The 18,327-nt window shown below is 36.5% G+C and overlaps 1 protein-coding gene across 7 annotated transcripts in view; it reads left to right on the forward strand.

Annotated features, from left to right (window-relative positions):
- Nucleotides 1-18,327, forward strand: part of LOC104880950 (BRASSINOSTEROID INSENSITIVE 1-associated receptor kinase 1) — a 39,250-nt gene that overhangs the window by 13,281 nt on the left and 7,642 nt on the right. For 5 of the 7 annotated variants that reach the window (XR_009467033.1, XM_059741013.1, XM_059741010.1 and 2 more), the window contains exons 5-10: nt 1,074-1,145; nt 1,258-1,329; nt 1,418-1,494; nt 2,686-2,838; nt 2,928-3,269; nt 3,830-4,224. Coding sequence is in view for 6 of the 7 variants with exons in the window: in XM_059741013.1 (XP_059596996.1) it covers nt 1,074-1,145; nt 1,258-1,329; nt 1,418-1,494; nt 2,686-2,838; nt 2,928-3,269; nt 3,830-4,224 (1,111 nt within the window). In the remaining variant the exon portion in view is untranslated. Of the gene's footprint in view, nt 1-1,073; nt 1,146-1,257; nt 1,330-1,417; nt 1,495-2,685; nt 2,839-2,927; nt 3,270-3,829; nt 4,225-5,031; nt 5,822-14,738; nt 15,445-18,327 lie in introns of those variants that run through there. The other 2 variants (XM_059741011.1, XM_059741012.1) reach the window with 2 other exon arrangements.

Consider the following 18,327-nt stretch of genomic DNA (forward strand, 5'->3'; position numbering starts at 1 on the left):
TTTAAATAGGATTAATATTAATTAGGATTGAATTATGATTAGTATTTGTTGGAGTCAAATTAGGATTAGCTAGTTAAGTCATAATATAATTAGAATTTGAGTCATGATAGGTTATTAGAGTCCTAATAGACTTTGGATGTTATAATTAGAATTAGAGTCATAATAGGTTATTAGAGTCCTAGTAAACTTTGGATTTCTTAGAGAAGCCTATAAATAGTCTAATCAATGTAAATAAAAGGGATGAATTGATTGATATTAATTATATTATGTTTTATTCATTGCAAGTGTTGCAATCCTCAATGGTGAGACTCCATTAATTTTTCTTCTAAGTAAGATTCCTGAAAGGCCTTAGTGGGACTCTAAGGTTTCCATTTTTTCTTCCTCATTTCTTATTTCTCTCTATTTATTTTATTTTATTTATTTTTTTACCATAAACTTTATTCCTTGTTCCTCCCCTTATACTCAAAAATCAAAACCCTAGCCCACCTACTTTTGAGTGTAGGCAACCATCCTAGGGTTGTCCTACATCAACCATTGTGCAAAGAGTTTTGTTTAGTTCTGTGCTTTCTTTGTTGTGCAAGTATATGTTGATTGTGTTAAAGAACATGATATATATATTGTGGACCCAAATCCTACAAGCTTAAGCTTTTAGGAAAGTTAGTTATCTAACATAGTATTAGAGCCTCATTTGGTGGGAGGTCATGTGTTTGAGCGTCATTGCATTTTTCTTTCCCCAATTTATTGAGTCCACATGTATTAAGTCTACATGCAAGGTCAAAAGAGGTTGATTGTGGTTGTTTGCCTTCGGGTCTTTATGTGTGCATGATCTCGTGTTTGAGCCTCATCACACTTTTATTTCCCCAATTTATTGGGCCCACATGTAAGTTCAAAAGAGGCTGTTTGCCTATGTGAGAGAGGGTGTTAAAAATATGATATACATTGTGGACCTAAATGCTACAATAAAATTGGTTGTCTAACAGATTTTGTGTCTTTGCTTTGTTTGTTGTTTGCTTTTCAATGATTATTATGAAACCTAACAGTGTTTATTTTGTAAACTGTCTGCATGGAAATAGGCGGCTTAACAACAATTCCTTGACAGGAACTATTCCAATGTCTTTAACTACTGTTATGACACTGCAAGTCCTGTGAGTACCAAGTTGATGTTCTATCCAGAGGAAGCTATTTTTTCCCCTTAGCTTCCAATGACATGATTTTGTTGCAAGTATATGACATTATAATATTCTTATGTGGATGCAGGGATCTGTCGAACAATCACCTAAGAGGAGATATACCAGTTAACGGCTCATTTTCATTATTTTATTCTATCAGGTAAACTGGGTGCAATGTCATTTTTATGATAGTACTATTGGGTGACCTATCTAATCCGTATGCTAACTGCTGTGTTGCAATTTTGCAGTTTTAACAATAATGACCTAAACCAAATTCCAGTTTTTCCACCTCCACCAATTTCTCCAACACCAACGACTTCTTCGGGTTTGTCATTATTATTTTCTGTTTTTAACTAGTATTAAGTCCAACTTATCTGATTAAAAGAAAGTATCAACTCAAAGTTGTAGCTGATATTGGACCCTTCTGTGTTTTCATTGCTATGTTTTCCTTTCACTTTCAATTGGACATGTCTTCTACCCCCTTGTCTGGTCAAGTCATCCTGTACATGAGTTTTATCTAGTTTCGTAACTCATCCATCTTTTTTTATTTTCCTTTTATCTGATATATATAATTGAAAATAAGCAGAGAGAAACTTTATAATTGATGAATGTGAATATAAGAAAATCACTTCAGAGGATGGTTTATTTAGTTTCATCAACATAGTATCATTTTTGAGCAATTATTGTTTCTATTAAAAATTTTGGCGTTTCTTTGGCCTAAATTGCTGGTTATTAACTATTTTCTGAGCTTTTAGAGAATGTGGATTGGACTTGATCAATTTCAGAAACAGGCACTTGTGAGTTAACAAATTCAATTAGAATCTAACTTTTCTTGGAACATCTTATAACTCACTCTAGAAAAGAAATGAATTGCTTTATTATTTAGAGGTTCTCAGTTAATGTTCAAATGTTCTGATTATCACAAATAATAATGATAATAATAGTATCATTTTTGAGCAATTATTGTTTCTATTAAAAATTTTGGTGTTTCTTTGTCCTAAATTGCTGGTTATTAACTATTTTCTGAGCTTTTAGAGAATGTGGATTGGACTTAATCAATTTCAGAAACAGGCACTTGTGAGTTATCAAATTCAATTAGAATCTAACTTTTCTTGGAACATCTTATAACTCACTCTAGAAAAGAATTATTTAGAGGTTCTCAGTTGATGTTCAAAGGTTCTGATTATCACAAATAATAATTAATAATAGTATCATTTTTGCGCAATTATTGTTTCTCTTGAAAATTTTGGTGTTTCTTTGGCCTAAATTGCTGTTTGTTAACTATTTTCTGAGCTTTTAGAGAATGTGGATTGGACTTAATCAATTTCAGAAACAGGAACTTGTGAGTTATCAAATTCAATTAGAATCTAACTTTTCTTGGAACACCTTATAACTCACTCTAGAAAAAAAATGAATTGCTTTATTATTTAGAGGTTCTCTCAGTTAATGTTCAAATGTTCTGATTATCACAAATAATAATACTATATTTATGTTTTTTTGGATTTCATTGATGTAGAAAACAGTGCCACTGGAGCTATTGCTGGAGGTGCCACTGGAGCTATTGCTGGAGGAGTTGCTGCTGGTTCTGCACTTCTGTTTGCTGCCCTTGGAATAGTACTTGCCTGGTGGCTACGAAGGAAACCACAGGAGCACTTTTCTGATGTACCTGGTTGGTGGTTTTAGTGAAAATGGGTTAAAATGATCAATAAGAAGTGTTACTTAATTTTCACTTCTCATTCGTTTTCATTTCTTTTGCAGCTGAAAAGGATCCAGAAGTTCATTTGGGGCAGCTTAAAAGGTTTTCCCTGCGTGAACTACAAGTTGCAACGGATAATTTTAGTAACAAAAACATTCTGGGCAGTGGTGGATTTGGTAAAGTTTACAAAGGAAGTTTAGCTGATGGTTCTCTAGTGGCAGTAAAAAGACTGAAAAAGGAGTGTATTCATGGTAGGGAACTGCAATTTCAGACAGAAGTTGAAATGATCAGCATGGCTGTGCACCGGAATCTACTTCGTCTACATGGCTTTTGCATGACACCAACAGAACGGTTGCTTGTCTATCCCTTTATGGTTAATGGAAGTGTTGCATCATGTTTGAGAGGTATTGGTTATTGGTCTCTTCATGTGATTTATTTTTTCAAAAATAAACGAAACTTCATTTTCCTTTGATGCCATCTGTTCCATTGACATTTTGGTTGCCAATCCATATGGTATACCAACTCTTGATATATAATGAAGGTTTTAAATTTGACCTTTGCGTCATTTTGATTTTGTCTAAATTCAAAATGAAACCTAAAACCTTGTCAACATAATTTAAATTTTGTCTGGTGCAATGGTAGTTTACCTTTGTCGATGCCAAGTGCAAATGTGTGAATTCTAGCCCTGAGCATTGCCACTCATGTAAAAATGCATAACTCTACGTGTGAATCTAACTAACTCCTAGAAATCTACTTTGATGTGAAAACTACAGAGTATTGTCTTTTCATGTTTAAACATTGTCTGAAAATATTGGAGTTGGCTGAAGTTTGAAAAGTATGAGTGGGCTATATCACTAATCAAAAGGTTGAAAATTTAAAAGATCTATTTTAAGAGCTATGGCCAACTTTACTTACCATATAATTTTTTTTTTTCCCTTCTGATCTTATTGATGCATTATTGCAGAGCGAGCTGATGGACAATCACCTCTTAATTGGCCAATAAGGAAACAAATTGCATTAGGATCAGCAAGGGGGCTTGCTTATTTGCATGATCATTGTGACCCTAAGATTATTCATCGTGATGTGAAGGCTGCAAGCATATTGTTGGACAACGAGTTCGAAGCAGTAGTAGGAGACTTTGGGCTGGCTAAACTGATGGACTACAAGGATACTCATGTTACCACTGCTGTATGTGGCACAATTGGGCATATTGCTCCAGAGTACCTCTCCACTGGGAAGTCTTCAGAGAAGACTGATGTTTTTGGATATGGAGTAATGCTTCTTGAGCTTATCACTGGACAGAGGGCTTTTGATCCTGCTCGGCTTGCCAATGATGATGCTGTTATGTTACTTGATTGGGTATGCTTTTACTATCTTCCCTTTGAGGATTTTTATAGTTTGAGTTTATAACTTAGTGGTGCATCCTTTTATTTACTTCTTTGAACTCTTTTGAGTCTTCTTTGATATTTGTTTGGTGTTGGGGATTTCAGCTATGGCTTCTAGTTTATAATATTGGGGGTGGGTTATTCAGAGATTACAAGTAGGTGAATTTGTTCCATACTTTCCCTCACAGAAATCCAATGATCTATTTCAACCTTGACGTCATTCAAGTGCTTAAAATAATGTTGTTACAATTACAAGTTAAAGTGATGCACAACTCAGAGACCTCTCAGACTCCTGTTCTTCTATTGATTTTAGTGAAAGACTTTAGATGGCAAAGCCGTGTTTTCAAATGGTATGAAAATTAAACTCAAGTTATCTCATATGTTTCCACAAATTTGTGTTTCTACAAAATTTAGGTGAATTTTGGAGAAAAATGAATAGATTCTGTTTTGCTTCTAGGTTTCATTTTGGATTCCTAAAAAAATCAGAAGCTTTTATACACTGACAGAAACATTTCAAAACTCAAAACCATGGTTTCAAGTTTTCAAGGTCCTTGTGTTTTCAATACTAGAAACTGGTCTTGAGCCATCAATTATTATACAGTGGGCCCTTTTTCTTTTAAAAACTGAAAGTTTGAATTCTATATATTTTTTAGGTAAATCAGATGGATTATCTAGTTTTTCCTCTACTCATATTTGTATTGCCTCTGAAATTCAATAGTCATTATGTTTTTCACTGTAAATCCATGACATTTTACTCCTTTTACCTACAATGAACTTGTAGGAGGTTTTTGGAGGCAATACATGGCAAGGGGATGGAGAATAATGCTGTCAAGTTGTGATCCTAGGTCTAGAAATAGCAAAATTGCGCAGACAATGATTACATTGACTCCTTTTTCTGAGATCAATATTCCCTATTGACTAAATATGACTTCATCTAACTTGTAAAACATGTTCTTAATTTCGTAGGGTTCCTTCACATCAGGATTCCATTAACATCTTCATAGCCATCTTCTTTGGGAACCAGTACAACCTTCCAGAATTGCACAGCACCTCATTCCAAAACCATCATCTCCTTTTTCTTTTGATTCTGTTGCACTGTTTCTGAACATGAATTCCCTATGCTGTATGCTCCTAGCTAATCAAAAGAGTAGAATTATGTACGTGAACTATGGCAAAGAATATAGTCAAAGCAGTGTAACCATAAGGGTCACAGAAGTCTTTTCCAGAGAGTAAGTGGGTATCAAATATAGAAAATGGGTCCTAATTTACAAACAATAGAAAGCCTGAAAGATGAATTAGCTCAATACAGTCAATGTTTGTAAAGGACCAATCATACTCTGCAATCAGTGGGAGAAGAACAAACAGCATTGTGTCAATGGCTCCAAAACAATAAACACTGGCTTGGACACAAATCATATTGTTGGAAAGTTGGTTTGGTTAGACTAGTTCAAATTGGACTCAAATTTTAGAATGGATAGGATTCCTTGATTTGAGGAATTTTAAAATGGATAGGTTCCTTGATTTGGGGAATTATTTGAATTCTAGTTTTTTTGTACGTAGTAAAAGTTTTATTCAGATTAGGATTGGAATCAAATTTGTTTTTAGGTTTCCTTATTTTTAGCCTAGGAATTATCCATTTGTTGGTTATTTAAACGGATGTAGCCTGTGTTCTGAAAAATTTCAATAAAATAAAAGTTTATCCAAAAAACCTTTCACAGTTTTATGGTATCAAAGCTAGAGAAAAAAAAAAGAGTAGAAGGATGGTGAAGACTACTATGACTGGTGCAACTCACAGGGAGGAATATGATGCCTCATCTGGGACTTCACAGCTACAAGTTCCAACAACAAATCCAGGCAGTATAGAGAATCCAACCCTGCAAATTACGATCCATAAATTAAATGGATGTAATTTTCTTAAATGGTCGCAATCGGTGAAGCTGTTCATCAGAGTAAAAGGAAAGTTGGGCTATCTCATAGGTGCCAACAAAGCACCCAAGCCGGAAGATCATGTGTACCAAACCTGGGATTCTGAGAACTCCATGGTAATGGCCTGGTTAATCAACTCCATGGAGACAGCTATTGGGCAAACCTACCTCTTTCTTCCTACCGCCAAGGACCTCTGGGATGAAGTCCAAGAGACTTATTCAGATCTAGGTAATGCTACCCAAATGTTTGAAATTAAGACTAAGTTGAAAGATATTAAACAGGGTAGTCATAGTGTTACACAATACTATAATATCCTTCCAAATGCATGGCAAGAACTTGATTTATTCTCTAATATGGAGTGGAAGTGTGCTGAAGATAATGCCCATTATTGCAAGATTCTCGAAAAAGAAAGGGCATTTGATTTTTTGGCAGGACTCAATAAGGAACTTGATGAGGTTCGAGGCCAAATCTTGGGAAAAGAACCACTACCATCTGTAAGGGAGATCTTCTCTGAGGTGCGACGGGAAAAGAGTAGGCCGAAAGTGACATTGGGAGAACAACAATCTAGCCAATCTGAGACTTCTGCCCTAGTTATTCATGGTGAGGCGGCTTTTCAACCAATTGACCAGCAACTAGGAAAAAAGGGTGATTGTCCTTGGTGTGAAAATTTTTGAAAACGAGACCATATAAAAGATACGTGCTGGAAGATCCATGGAAAGCCACCTGCTGGGAGAAACCCAAGACCCACCGTGATTCCAAAGCCTACCATAGTGAATCTGAGAACCCTAACAACCAAACAGCCACTTCACCATTCACCAAGGAGTAGTTAGAGGTCTTGCAACATCTCCTTAATCCACAAACTGCATCCACTTCAATCTCAGGTTCACCAAATGCTGATCTCTCACCATCTTGCTCTCAAGCACAATCAGGTAGAACTCAATACCCATTCAGTGCCTTAGCCAATTCTTATAAACCTTGGATCATTGATTTCGGAGCTACAAATCACATGATGGGGTCATCCACTTCATTTACAACATATGTGCCATGTGCTCGTAATATGAAAGTTCAAATTGTGGATGGGTCATATACCCCTGTTGCTAGAAAAGGAATGGATGGGTCATATACCCCGGTCGCTGGAAAAGGAACCATCTCTCTGACAAAATTTTTTTCTCTTGAATTAGTCTTACATGTCCCAAATTTGTCATGTAATATATTGTCCATTAGTAAACTCATGAGAGATCTCAATTGTGTAGCTAAATTTTCATCTACTAGTGTTGTTTTCCAAGACTTAGCTTCGGGGAGGACGATTGGTAGTGCATGTGAGTGTGAAGGTTTATACCATTTTGATGACCATGAAGTTGTGTAAGGACAAGCCATTGTTGCTGGTAGCAGTGTTTTATCTTTTCCTTTTGATCATGAAATAATGTTACGGGACTATAGATTGGGCCACCCTAGCTTTCTGTATCTTAGGTTCTTGTTTCCAAAACTTTTCAAAAATAAAAGGTTGTCCAATTTTCAATGTGAAGTGTGTCAAATGGCAAAGCATACCAGATTAGTATTTCCTGCTAAACCTTACAGTCCCTCTAAACCTTTTACTCTCATACATAGTGATCTTTGGGGACCATCTCAGGTAACAATTCTAATTGGTGCAAAATGGTTCATTACCTTCATCATGATCATTCAAGAATTTGTTGGGTTTACCTCCTTAAAGAAAAATCTGAAGTCTTTCAAACCTTCAAAAATTTCTATTCAATGATCAAAAATCAATTTCAAACATCCGTTAAAATTCTTAGAACCGACAATGGTAGTGAATATATAAATGTTGTTATTAGAGACTTTTTATCAACTAATGGGATTATTCATCAAAAATCATGTGTAGATACTCCACAACAAAATGGAGTTGCTGAAAAAAAGAATAGACACCTCTTAGAAGTTGTTCGGTCCTTATTATTTTCAATGAAAGTTAGAAAAATACTTTGGGACGCTATTCTTATAGCAACATATTTGATCAATAGGATGCCCTCAAAAGTTCTTAATTTTAAAATTCCCATTGTTGTTTCTTGCTTCATTCCTTGATTCTCGATTTTGCCAAGATTTATGAATTAAAATTTTCAGGTGCACTATTTTTGTACATGTCCATTCACATAATCATGGTAAACTTGATTCTAAGGCTATAAAATGCTTTTTTTTTAAGGATATGCAACAACTAAAAGATGTTATAGATGTTTTGATCTTGTTAATTAGAAACTATGCATCTCTATAGATGTAACCTTCTTTGAACAGTAGCCCTATTACACTTTGATTCAAGGGGAGAATTCTTGTGAAGCTTCGTCATGCAAAATTCCACAATCTTCTTTTCCAGTTCCTACACTCCTAGCAACCAGTCCAGTGTCTACTAAATTAGTCCACTCCCAGCAACCAATACGGTGTCTACTCAAATCTCTCCATCCATTCCTTTCGTTCAATCAAACCCAACAATAGTTCCAGTACATAACAGATTGTCAAATGCAGGGGAAGATAAAGCATTGCCACCAACAGCCTAGTCTACACCACAGTTCAAAGTCTACTCAAGGAAGTGTATAGTACTTGATACACTCATGCCTTGCCATGAAGCCACATCGGAGATAATGCTTGAATCAGGTTTGGATAATTCTTCATCACTCTCACATTCCTCACTTCCTGTAGACCCAGTGCCTAGTGACTTAGATCTCCCGATAGCACTTAAGAAAAGTGTTTGATCTTATACCATTCATCCCATATCTAGTTTTGTCTCTTATCATAGATTATCCTCATCTTTTTCTACTTCTGCCCCTCACCTTTCTTCCATAGAAATTCCAAAAAATGTACAAAAAGCATTTGGTGATCCAAGATGGAAAGTAGCGGTTGTGGAGGAAGTCAAAGCTTTGAAAAAAAACAGAACATGGGAACTTGTTACCCTACCGAAGGGTAAAAGAATTGTGGGATGTAAATGGGTCTTTTCAGTAAAATACAAATCTGATGGCTCGGTGGAATGGTACAAAGCAAGATTGTCTGCTAAAGGATTTACTAAGACTTATGGGATAGATTACCAAGAGACTTTTGCATTGGTGGCAAGACTGAACACAATTTAATTCTTCTCTCTTTGGCTGCAAACTATGATTGGCCTCTTCAACAACTGGACATAAAAAATGCTTTTCTCAATGGGAAATTAGAGGAGGAGGTTTACATGGATGTACCACTAGGACTTGAACAAGAAAGCTTCAATAAAATTTGTTAATTGAAGAAAGCTTTCTACATACTCAAGCAATCACCCCGGGCATGGTTCAAAAGACTCTCAAGAGTAGTAAAACAATATGGCTATCTTCAAGGATATTAAGATCATACCATGTTTTACAAATCTACTAATCAGGGTAAAATAACTGTTCTCATCGTTTATGTTGATGATATGATTTTAACAGGCAATGATCATGTAGAAATTGAAGCTTTGAGGAAGATCCTAGCTAAGGAGTTTGAGGTGAAGGACCTTGGGGTACTAAGGTATTTTCTAGGGATGGAGATTGCTAGAAATAAAAATGGAATCTCTATTTCTCAAAGAAAGTACACTTTAGACTTACTCAAGGAAACATGGATGCTTGGTTGCAAGCTTAGCGACATTCCGATTGGTGTAAGACACAAGATAGACCTAGCTAAAAAAGGGGATCTAGTTGACAAAGGAAGATACCAATGGTTGGTTGGAAAGCTCATCTACCTCTCTCACACTAGGCCAGATATTGCTTTTGCAGTAAGTACAGTCAGTTAGTACATGCATTCTCCATATGAAGCACACATGAATGTTGTCTATAAAATATTACAATATCTCAAAGGAACCCCAAGAAAAGGACTTCAATTTGGAAAGCACGACCAATTCAAAATAGAGGCCTTCACGGATGTAAATTGGGTAGGGTCTATAGAAGATAGGAGGTCAACATCTGGCTACTGTACATTTGTGTTTGGAAATCTCATCACATGGAGAAGTAAAAACCAAAATGTGGTAGCGAGAAGTAGTGCTGAAGCTGAGTTTAGATCAATAGCTCATGGAATTTGTGAAGTCTTGTGGATCAAGAGAGTATTAGAAGAACTAAAGATTAGAATTCATCCTCTAGCTATGATGTATTGTGACAATAAGGCAACTATAAGCATTTCCTACAATCCAGTCCACCACGATCGAACAAAACATGTTGAGGTGGACTGCCATTTCATTAAGGAAAAAATTGAGCAAAGGGAAATATGCTTGACATATGTGCCATCCAAAAGCCAGATTGCGGATGTTTTAACTAAAGGGATTCCGAGAGAAAACTTTGAAAATAATGTGGACAAGTTGGGTATGATAGACATCTATGCCCCAACTTGAAGGGGAGTGTTGGAAAGTTAGTTTGGTTAGACTAGTTCAAATTGGACTCAAATTTTGGAATGGATAGGATTCCTTGATTTAAGGAATTTTAGAATGGATAGGTTCCTTGATTTGGGGAATTATTTGAATTCTAGTTTTTTTGTACATAGTAAAGGTTTTATTCAGATTAGGATTAGAATCAGATTCATTTTTAGGTTTCCTTATTTTTAGCCTAGGAATTATCTATTTCCTGGTTATTTAAACGGATGTAGCCTGTGTTCTAAAAAAGTGCAATAAAATAAAAGTTTATCCAAAAAACCTTTCACGGTTTTACATATAATAAAAAACAGGGTGAAAAGCAACCAGAAGCAATAGTCTACTGCCAGTATTAGAAATTATTGTGTTGATAAGATCCCAAGAAGAAAGAATCAATGATCTGGTAAGTTGAGATTCAATATGTGGGGGCAACATTGCAACCAACATTTACCCTAGGCAGTGTGCTTTCGGACAAGACAATGATAATTGGGCAAACTCTTATTACATAGGGTATAAGATTTTTGTCCTTTCTTTGGTTTGAAGAACTCAATGATAGTACCTATATAAAAATAAATAAATAAATAAATAAAATAAAACCCAATGATAGAGATAGAATTAGCAGCTAGTGTCATGGTAGAGGCCATATTTATCTAGGGGGTAGACTCTCATTCATAGTTCATTTCAAGCTTGCCTATCCATGATCCTGTTAGAGAAGATCTAAAGGGATACTTTTATTTGTGTGGGTGGGGGTTTGCTGTTGAGACAGGTAGCATGTAACATTTTTAGCTGGGCGACTGTTTTTACACTAAAGAACATGTTTGGGCCAGGACTAGAATTTTTTTTTATTTCTAATAAAGCTAAAGAGGCTTTGGAGGGTTATTATGGTGGTTAGAGATAGAAAATATGCTTTGGAAAAGTGTCTTAGGGGAAAAGTTCCAAAGAGAGGGATCTTGTTCATAGTTGATAGGAAAATGTAGTTTCTTAAGCTACAAATGTTCCTTAGAGCTTGATGAGGTGGGGAATAATCATGTTTCTAGGATTGAATTCATGACCTCCCACTAAATAAGACTTTAATACCCCGATAAGCAACTAATTTTCCTAAAAGTTTAAGCTATTAGCTGGTGGACCAACAATGTATATCAAGCTTATTTAGGCCTTTTTACTAACCTGGCTGATGATTGTCTTGGAGGGTAGTTTCTGGGCATTAGAATTTCAGGTTCTCTAGAAGCTTCCATGATTGAGAGTTGGAGAAGGTATAGAGTTTTCCAGCTTGCATTTATTGGCATATTATCAGGAGAATGAGAGGATGTGTTAGTCTTTAGATAGTCTAAGGAAATTCTTTCTTCAAATTCTCTTTTAGGTTATTATTGTCGTGGCCTAATCTTACCATGCTAACATCTGCCAGTTGGGGTTTTTGTGTGCCATCCAAGTTTAGCTTTCTAATGCTAGAAGCTGTTCATAAGAAGATTCTCATCATAGACCAGCTGATGCCAAGGATTTATACCCTTGTGAAGTGGTGGTGTTTTTGCAATTAGGACGATAATAGGCAAATTATTGCTAGATAGCATGTGATCTATGGACCTCTGTGGCTTTTTGTTTTTGCTTTTGTTTTTTCTTTTCCCTGTTGTTTGTTTCATGGATTTTGCCTTCTTTAATCAAAAGAACCCTGTTCTGGCAATTTATGGGGAAAAAGAGGCAGACGGTTTGACAATTTAATGTGTTATCTCTTCACTCATTGGAAAAGAAAAAGTTGAAAGGAAATGTTGAAAATAGAAGGCTGGGTCAAACTCTTGAGGCATGGTAAAGTTCCTTTTTAGAACAATGGGAATCTTTTAGAAGCATTTTCCCTGTGTGGAACCCACTTACCATTTTATTTGTCCTACTTTTTAGGTATGGTTTCAAGTAGAAGGCACTTTGTTTTGGCTAGGCTCATAGTAGTAGTTGTTCAACATTTCCTGTATGTAGCACTAAGAAGATTGAAGTAAATATAGGACAACCAATGATGTGATTGGAAACCTGCAGAAAAATATACCAAAATGAAAGGACAAAGGGGATTGAAGCAAATCCACGATATATATATATATATATATATATATATATAGATATATGAGAAAAGAGATTATAATGAAGCTTTATTAGATATCTGGTACTATTTCATGCACCTATTTCCAGAGTCACCCAGAGTCTCAAGGATGAGAAAAAAAATGCTTCACCTGCATCAGCATGGCAGTGAATTGCCACAAAATTTGCTATTTGGATGGTGAACAATTCAGGAAAGCACTAACAAGAGGGAACATATCAAAAATGAATAAAAAAGCTGAAATAGTACAAGTAAAGCACCTCTTGTTCAAGGACATTTAAGAAATTGTGTTTGGGAATCATTCAAGAAAAGGAAGAAACTAGGGAAAATTGCAGAAGAGCTGGTGGAAGAAAAAAAAGTGAAGAAACAAGAAAGCAAATTGAAAGTGGCCAGAAGAGAAGAATTCCAGAGAGGAAGCATGAGCACACTCATCTACAAATTGATGTATAATTATTTTCCAGATATAATAATCCTAATGAATCTAATAATGGTCTCATTATAAAAAATAATGAGAATAAAATATTAACCTTGAAAACAACTCATTTTATGAGTGGTATTGACATTGAAGAATAGCTGATACCAACATTTGTCGATAGAGAATGAATTTCCCTAGAAAAAAGACAATATATATAAAGAAAGAGGTCATAACCCCAGCGAAGAAGTGGTTGCAGATTTTGGGCTGGCTAAACTCATGGACTACAGGGATACTCGTGTTACCACGGCTGTACATGGAACACTTGGGCATATTGCCCCAGAGTACCTCTTCACTGGAAGGTCTTCGGAGAAGACTTATGTTTACAGATATGGGATCATGCTTCTTGAGCTCATCACTGGGCAGAGGGCTTTTGATCTTGCCCGTTTGGCCAGCAATCTTATGTTACTCAGTTGGGTATGCATTTACCATCTTCCCATTATCTGTTCTATGTTTTAAGTTTATAACTTCAAGTGATGCATTTTCTTAAGTAGTTCTTTGAGTTCTTGAAGTCCTTTTGCCACATGTTGGGTGTTGGGGCTTTCAATTATTGCTTCTAGGTAACTGACTAGGGTTCAGGGTACTCTGCCAGTGGACTCTTTTCAGTTTTTCACATAAATCAAATGATAAATTTTGACTTTGTAACATTCAAGTGTTTTTCGTAACACTTTTCATAGGTAAACGCATCCATACTTACAAGATAATGTGATTTACAACTTGGTGGATCTCTCAGGCTGCTGTCCCTAGTGTAAAAGCCTTAAAATCAAAGTGGTGTTATCATAAGGGTCATAAAATTTTTCTCCAGAACTGAGACAAAGTGGGAATCAGAACATGCACACACACAAAAAAGGCAATGATCTTTAAACTGTTGCATGCCCAAAACACAAATAAGTCTAGGACCTGCTACTGTTTGTAGAGGACCCATCAATACTCACAATAACAATAGGCACTGAGAGAATAACAACTAGTATGTATTCCAATAACTTTCAAACAGTAAACAATCACCCATTCACAGGCTGAAGCATGAGCCAAGAAGGAAGAGGAGTGAATAGAAGCACAAATAGGGAGAGAAACAACCAGCAGCAATAGTCCCCTCAATGGAAATTCTGGCATGGCACTGATATACCTCAAAAAGAAAAAATCAATTATAGATTGAATATATGGGACAATGCTGCAACCATTAGTTATCCTGGACAACATGCTTCAGGATAATGATATTTTGCCCATATATTAGAAAGAGTAGTGATAATAGAGACTGAAGATTGCTGACCTCTTTTGAAGTGAAGAATGCAGTGATTGAGAGATCTGCAAATTCGCCAGCATCAGGCAAAGGGCTACAGTAATCTAAGTGAAGTAGTCTCATTCTAATTCATAGTACCTTTTCAAGCATGTCTCTTTACCTTACATAGTCCTTTGAGATGCTTAGAGAAGCTCTGAAGGTATTTTCACTGGGCTAGAGGTGAGAAAGTACCACATTTTGTGAACTGGGTGACTTTTTCATGCCAGAAAAATTTGGTGGGATAGGAATTAAAAATTTGTTGGTTTTTAATGGAGCCTTGATTGGTAAGTGGTTGTAGAGATTTTATCCTTTTTTTTCACATGGGGTGTGTTGGTGGGGGATTGCAGGGCAGGTCATTCGAGGCTTGGGAGAAATTTCTCAGTGGAAAAGTTCTGAAAGATGGAAGGGACTAGTTACCTGCGGCTCAGGGGGTTCTTCAGGATGAAGCCTTTGGAAGTCTACTAGGAAGGATTAGATCGTTCTTCAAGCTTGAGTTCTTTATTAAGTAATGATTATAGGACAAAGTTTTAGCTTGATATGAGGTTTGAGGAAGTGCGCCTGAGGATTTGGTTCCCTTCTATATTTGCTTTGACCTTTTGTAGGGAAACCTGGATAGCTTTCAATTGATGGATGGTAGTTCTGGACATTCGAATGGGTTCACTAAAAGCTTTCATGATTGAGATTTGGAGACGATGGGGATTTTTCTGGCATACCTTTATCAGGGAAATGAAAGAGGATGTGTAAGTTTGTAATATCAATGGAACATTTTTTTTATCAAATCCCTTTTGCAGCAGCATCATCATGGCCTAATTTTAGCTTCCTGGTATCATCATTCATCTGGTTGGGAATTTTTTTTACCCCATCCAATGTTGCCTTTTCTGTGTTGGTAGCTGCTTGTGAGAAGATCCAACCATGGACTGGCTGATGCAAAAGGGGCAAGGGGTTATACTCTTGTATATTGGTTTTGCTTTTGTGGTACGGATGATAAATTGGCAAATCATATTCTTCTCCATCATGAAGTAGCATGTGGAACATGGGCCTTAATTTTTTTTTTTTTTCCTTTGTTTAATGTTTCTTGGGTTTATTCCTTCTTCAATCAAGAGCATCCTGTTAGCTTGGTGTAGCAGTTTTAGGGGAAAATAAAAGGAAGGTTTAGATAACTGTTCTGTTCTTTATTTTTTGTCCTCAATATATTTTTTCCTATTATAAATGATGGATGGGGATTAAAAGTTCTAAATGAGGAAGCACATACAGCAAATTAGAAAGGACAGGCTGTGGCCAAACCAGTGATGCATGATAAATTTATATGTAAAATAATGGAAATCTTTAAGTAGCAGAAAATTGTATGTGGAACCTTGGTGCCAATACATTTATATCCTAGTTCTTTTGAGTTGGGTTCACAATAGAATACACTTACTATATGCCTAGACTCAAAGTAGGAAAGTGAAGAAACTGAGAAAATGATATTTCCAATTCATTCAAAACTATATCTTTTTTACATAAACATATCCCTATTTAACAAATATACAGAGAGAAATTAAAACGGAAAAAAAAAAACTACAAATATGGAAGAACACAAATTACCCATAATAGGGGCCTTAATCTTTCCCTATTATCCTACCAATCATTATTCAAAATTGTAACGGACTTCCACACTCCCCCTCAAGTTGGATCATAGATATTAATCATGTCCAACTTGCCAATAAAGTCTTCAAAGCTTGATTTCTGTAACCCCTTGGTGAAAATATCGGTCAATTGTTCCCTTGTAGGGATATAAGTCATGTAAATAATCTCTTTCTCAATTTTCTCCTTTATAAAGTGTCTGTCCACTTCTATATGTTTGGTTCTGTCGTGCTGAACAGGATTATAAGAAATACTAATGGCAGCTTTGTTGTCACAATAGAGTTTAATGGGGTGCTCTACTGTAATGCATAGTTCTTCCAACAGTTTCTGCAACCATAGTCCTTCACACATACCTTGTGCAACTGCTCTGAATTCAGCTTCGGCACTGCTTCTGACTACTACACTCTGCTTCTTACTTCTCCATGTTACTAAATTACCCCAGACATAGGTACAGTAACCTATAGTAGACCTTCTGTCATCTGTTGATCCCACCCAATCTGCGTCTGTATAGATCTCTACTTTCTTACTATCACTCTTCTTAAAGAATAGTCCTCTCCCTAGAGAACCCTTTAGGTATCTGAGGATCTTATACACTGCTTCTAGATGACTTTCCTTTGGTGAGTGCATGTATTGGCTAACCACGCTTACAGCAAAAGCAATGTCAGGTCTAATGTGAGAAAGGTAGATCAGTCTACCTACTAGTCGCTGATATTTCTCTCTATCCACGGGCTTTCCGTCACTTTCCATTCCGTTTCTTGCCTTGATAGGGGTATCACTTGGCTTGCATCCTAGCATGCCAGTCTCAATCAACAAGTCAAGTACATATTTTCTTTGGGAAATACTAATTCCCTTCCTTGATCTGGCGACCTCCATTCCTAGGAAATACCACATTTGACCCAGATCTTTCACCTCAAATGCTGTGGCTAAGACCTTCTTCAATCTTTCCACTTCTCCTGTGTCATCTCCAATGAGAATGATGTCATCGACATACACGATTAGAATGGTCATTCTTCCATCATTGGACTGTTTGAAGAACATAGTGTGACCTGATTGTCCCCGTTGGTATCCTTGATTCTTAATCACCTTTGCAAATCTATCAAACCATGCTCTGGGTGATTGTTTGAGACCATAAAGAGATTTCTTTAATTTGCATACCCTGGTTTCTTCTTCTTCCTTACAGAACCCTGGTGGTAACATCATAAACACTTCCTCTTCTAGTTTACCATTCAAAAAGGCATTCTTGATATCAAACTAATGGAGTGGCCAGTCAAGGTTTGCTGCCAAGGATAAAAGAACTCATATAGTGTTCAGCTTTGCTACTGGTGCAAATGTCTTGGTATAGTCGATGCCATAAGTCTGAGTGAACCCCTTTGCAACTAGGCGGACTTTGTATCGTTCTACAGTGCCATCCACCTTATATTTCACTGTGAATATCCATTTACAGCCCACTGGTTTCTTCCCCCTTGGTAAATTCATCACTTCCCAAGTCTCATTTTTTTCCAATGCCCTTATTTCTTCCATCACAGTCTCTTTCCATTCTGGAATTTCAAAGGCTTCTTGAATGTTTTTAGGAAGCTGGATTCTGTCAAGGTTAGTTGTAAAGGCACGACACTTTGTAGAGAGAGAATTATAAGACAAAGTTTGAGATAGGATGGAGAGTACATGAACGAGGTTGTTTCCTAATAGCAATAGGTAAGTCATCTATTACCTGATCAGAATTGGAGCCATACTCCCGAGGGGTTGGAACTATCACCGGTTCTGACTCTTTTAGTGCTTTGGAGATGAGTGTCTCATTGAACTTCGATTTTGGCCTCCTTGAGTAGACAAGTGTTTCCTTATTTGTTTGTAATTCCATATCTTCCCTTGAGTTTAAGTGTCCTTCTATATCAGGTGGAGGGTTAGATATAAGGCACGGAGTGGATTCAAACATAGCAACATCAAGATAGTCAAAGGAAGGTCTAGTTTCACTCATGGACTCCCCCTGAAGCGAGTAGTAGGGAGTATGCTCAAAAAATGTGACATCTTTGCTAACATATAGCTCCTGTGAAATTGGGTCATAGCATTTGTAGCCTTTTTGTGTGAAAGAATAGCCAAGAAAGACACATTTAAGCGCTCTGGGATCAAATTTGTTCCGCTTAGGTCCGTGAATGTGGACAAACACAGTGGACCCAAAGACACGAAGTGAAAGGTGTGCATTAAGTCTCGAATGAGGAAAAAACTCTTGGAATTTTTGGAGGGGTGTGACAAAGGATAAAACCCGACTAGGCATTCGGTTAATAAGATATGTGGCTGTCAAAATGGAGTCACCCCAAA

This window comes from Vitis vinifera, chromosome 12 (assembly GCF_030704535.1).
Source record: "Vitis vinifera cultivar Pinot Noir 40024 chromosome 12, ASM3070453v1".
In the NCBI taxonomy this organism is placed as follows: Eukaryota; Viridiplantae; Streptophyta; class Magnoliopsida; order Vitales; family Vitaceae; genus Vitis; species Vitis vinifera.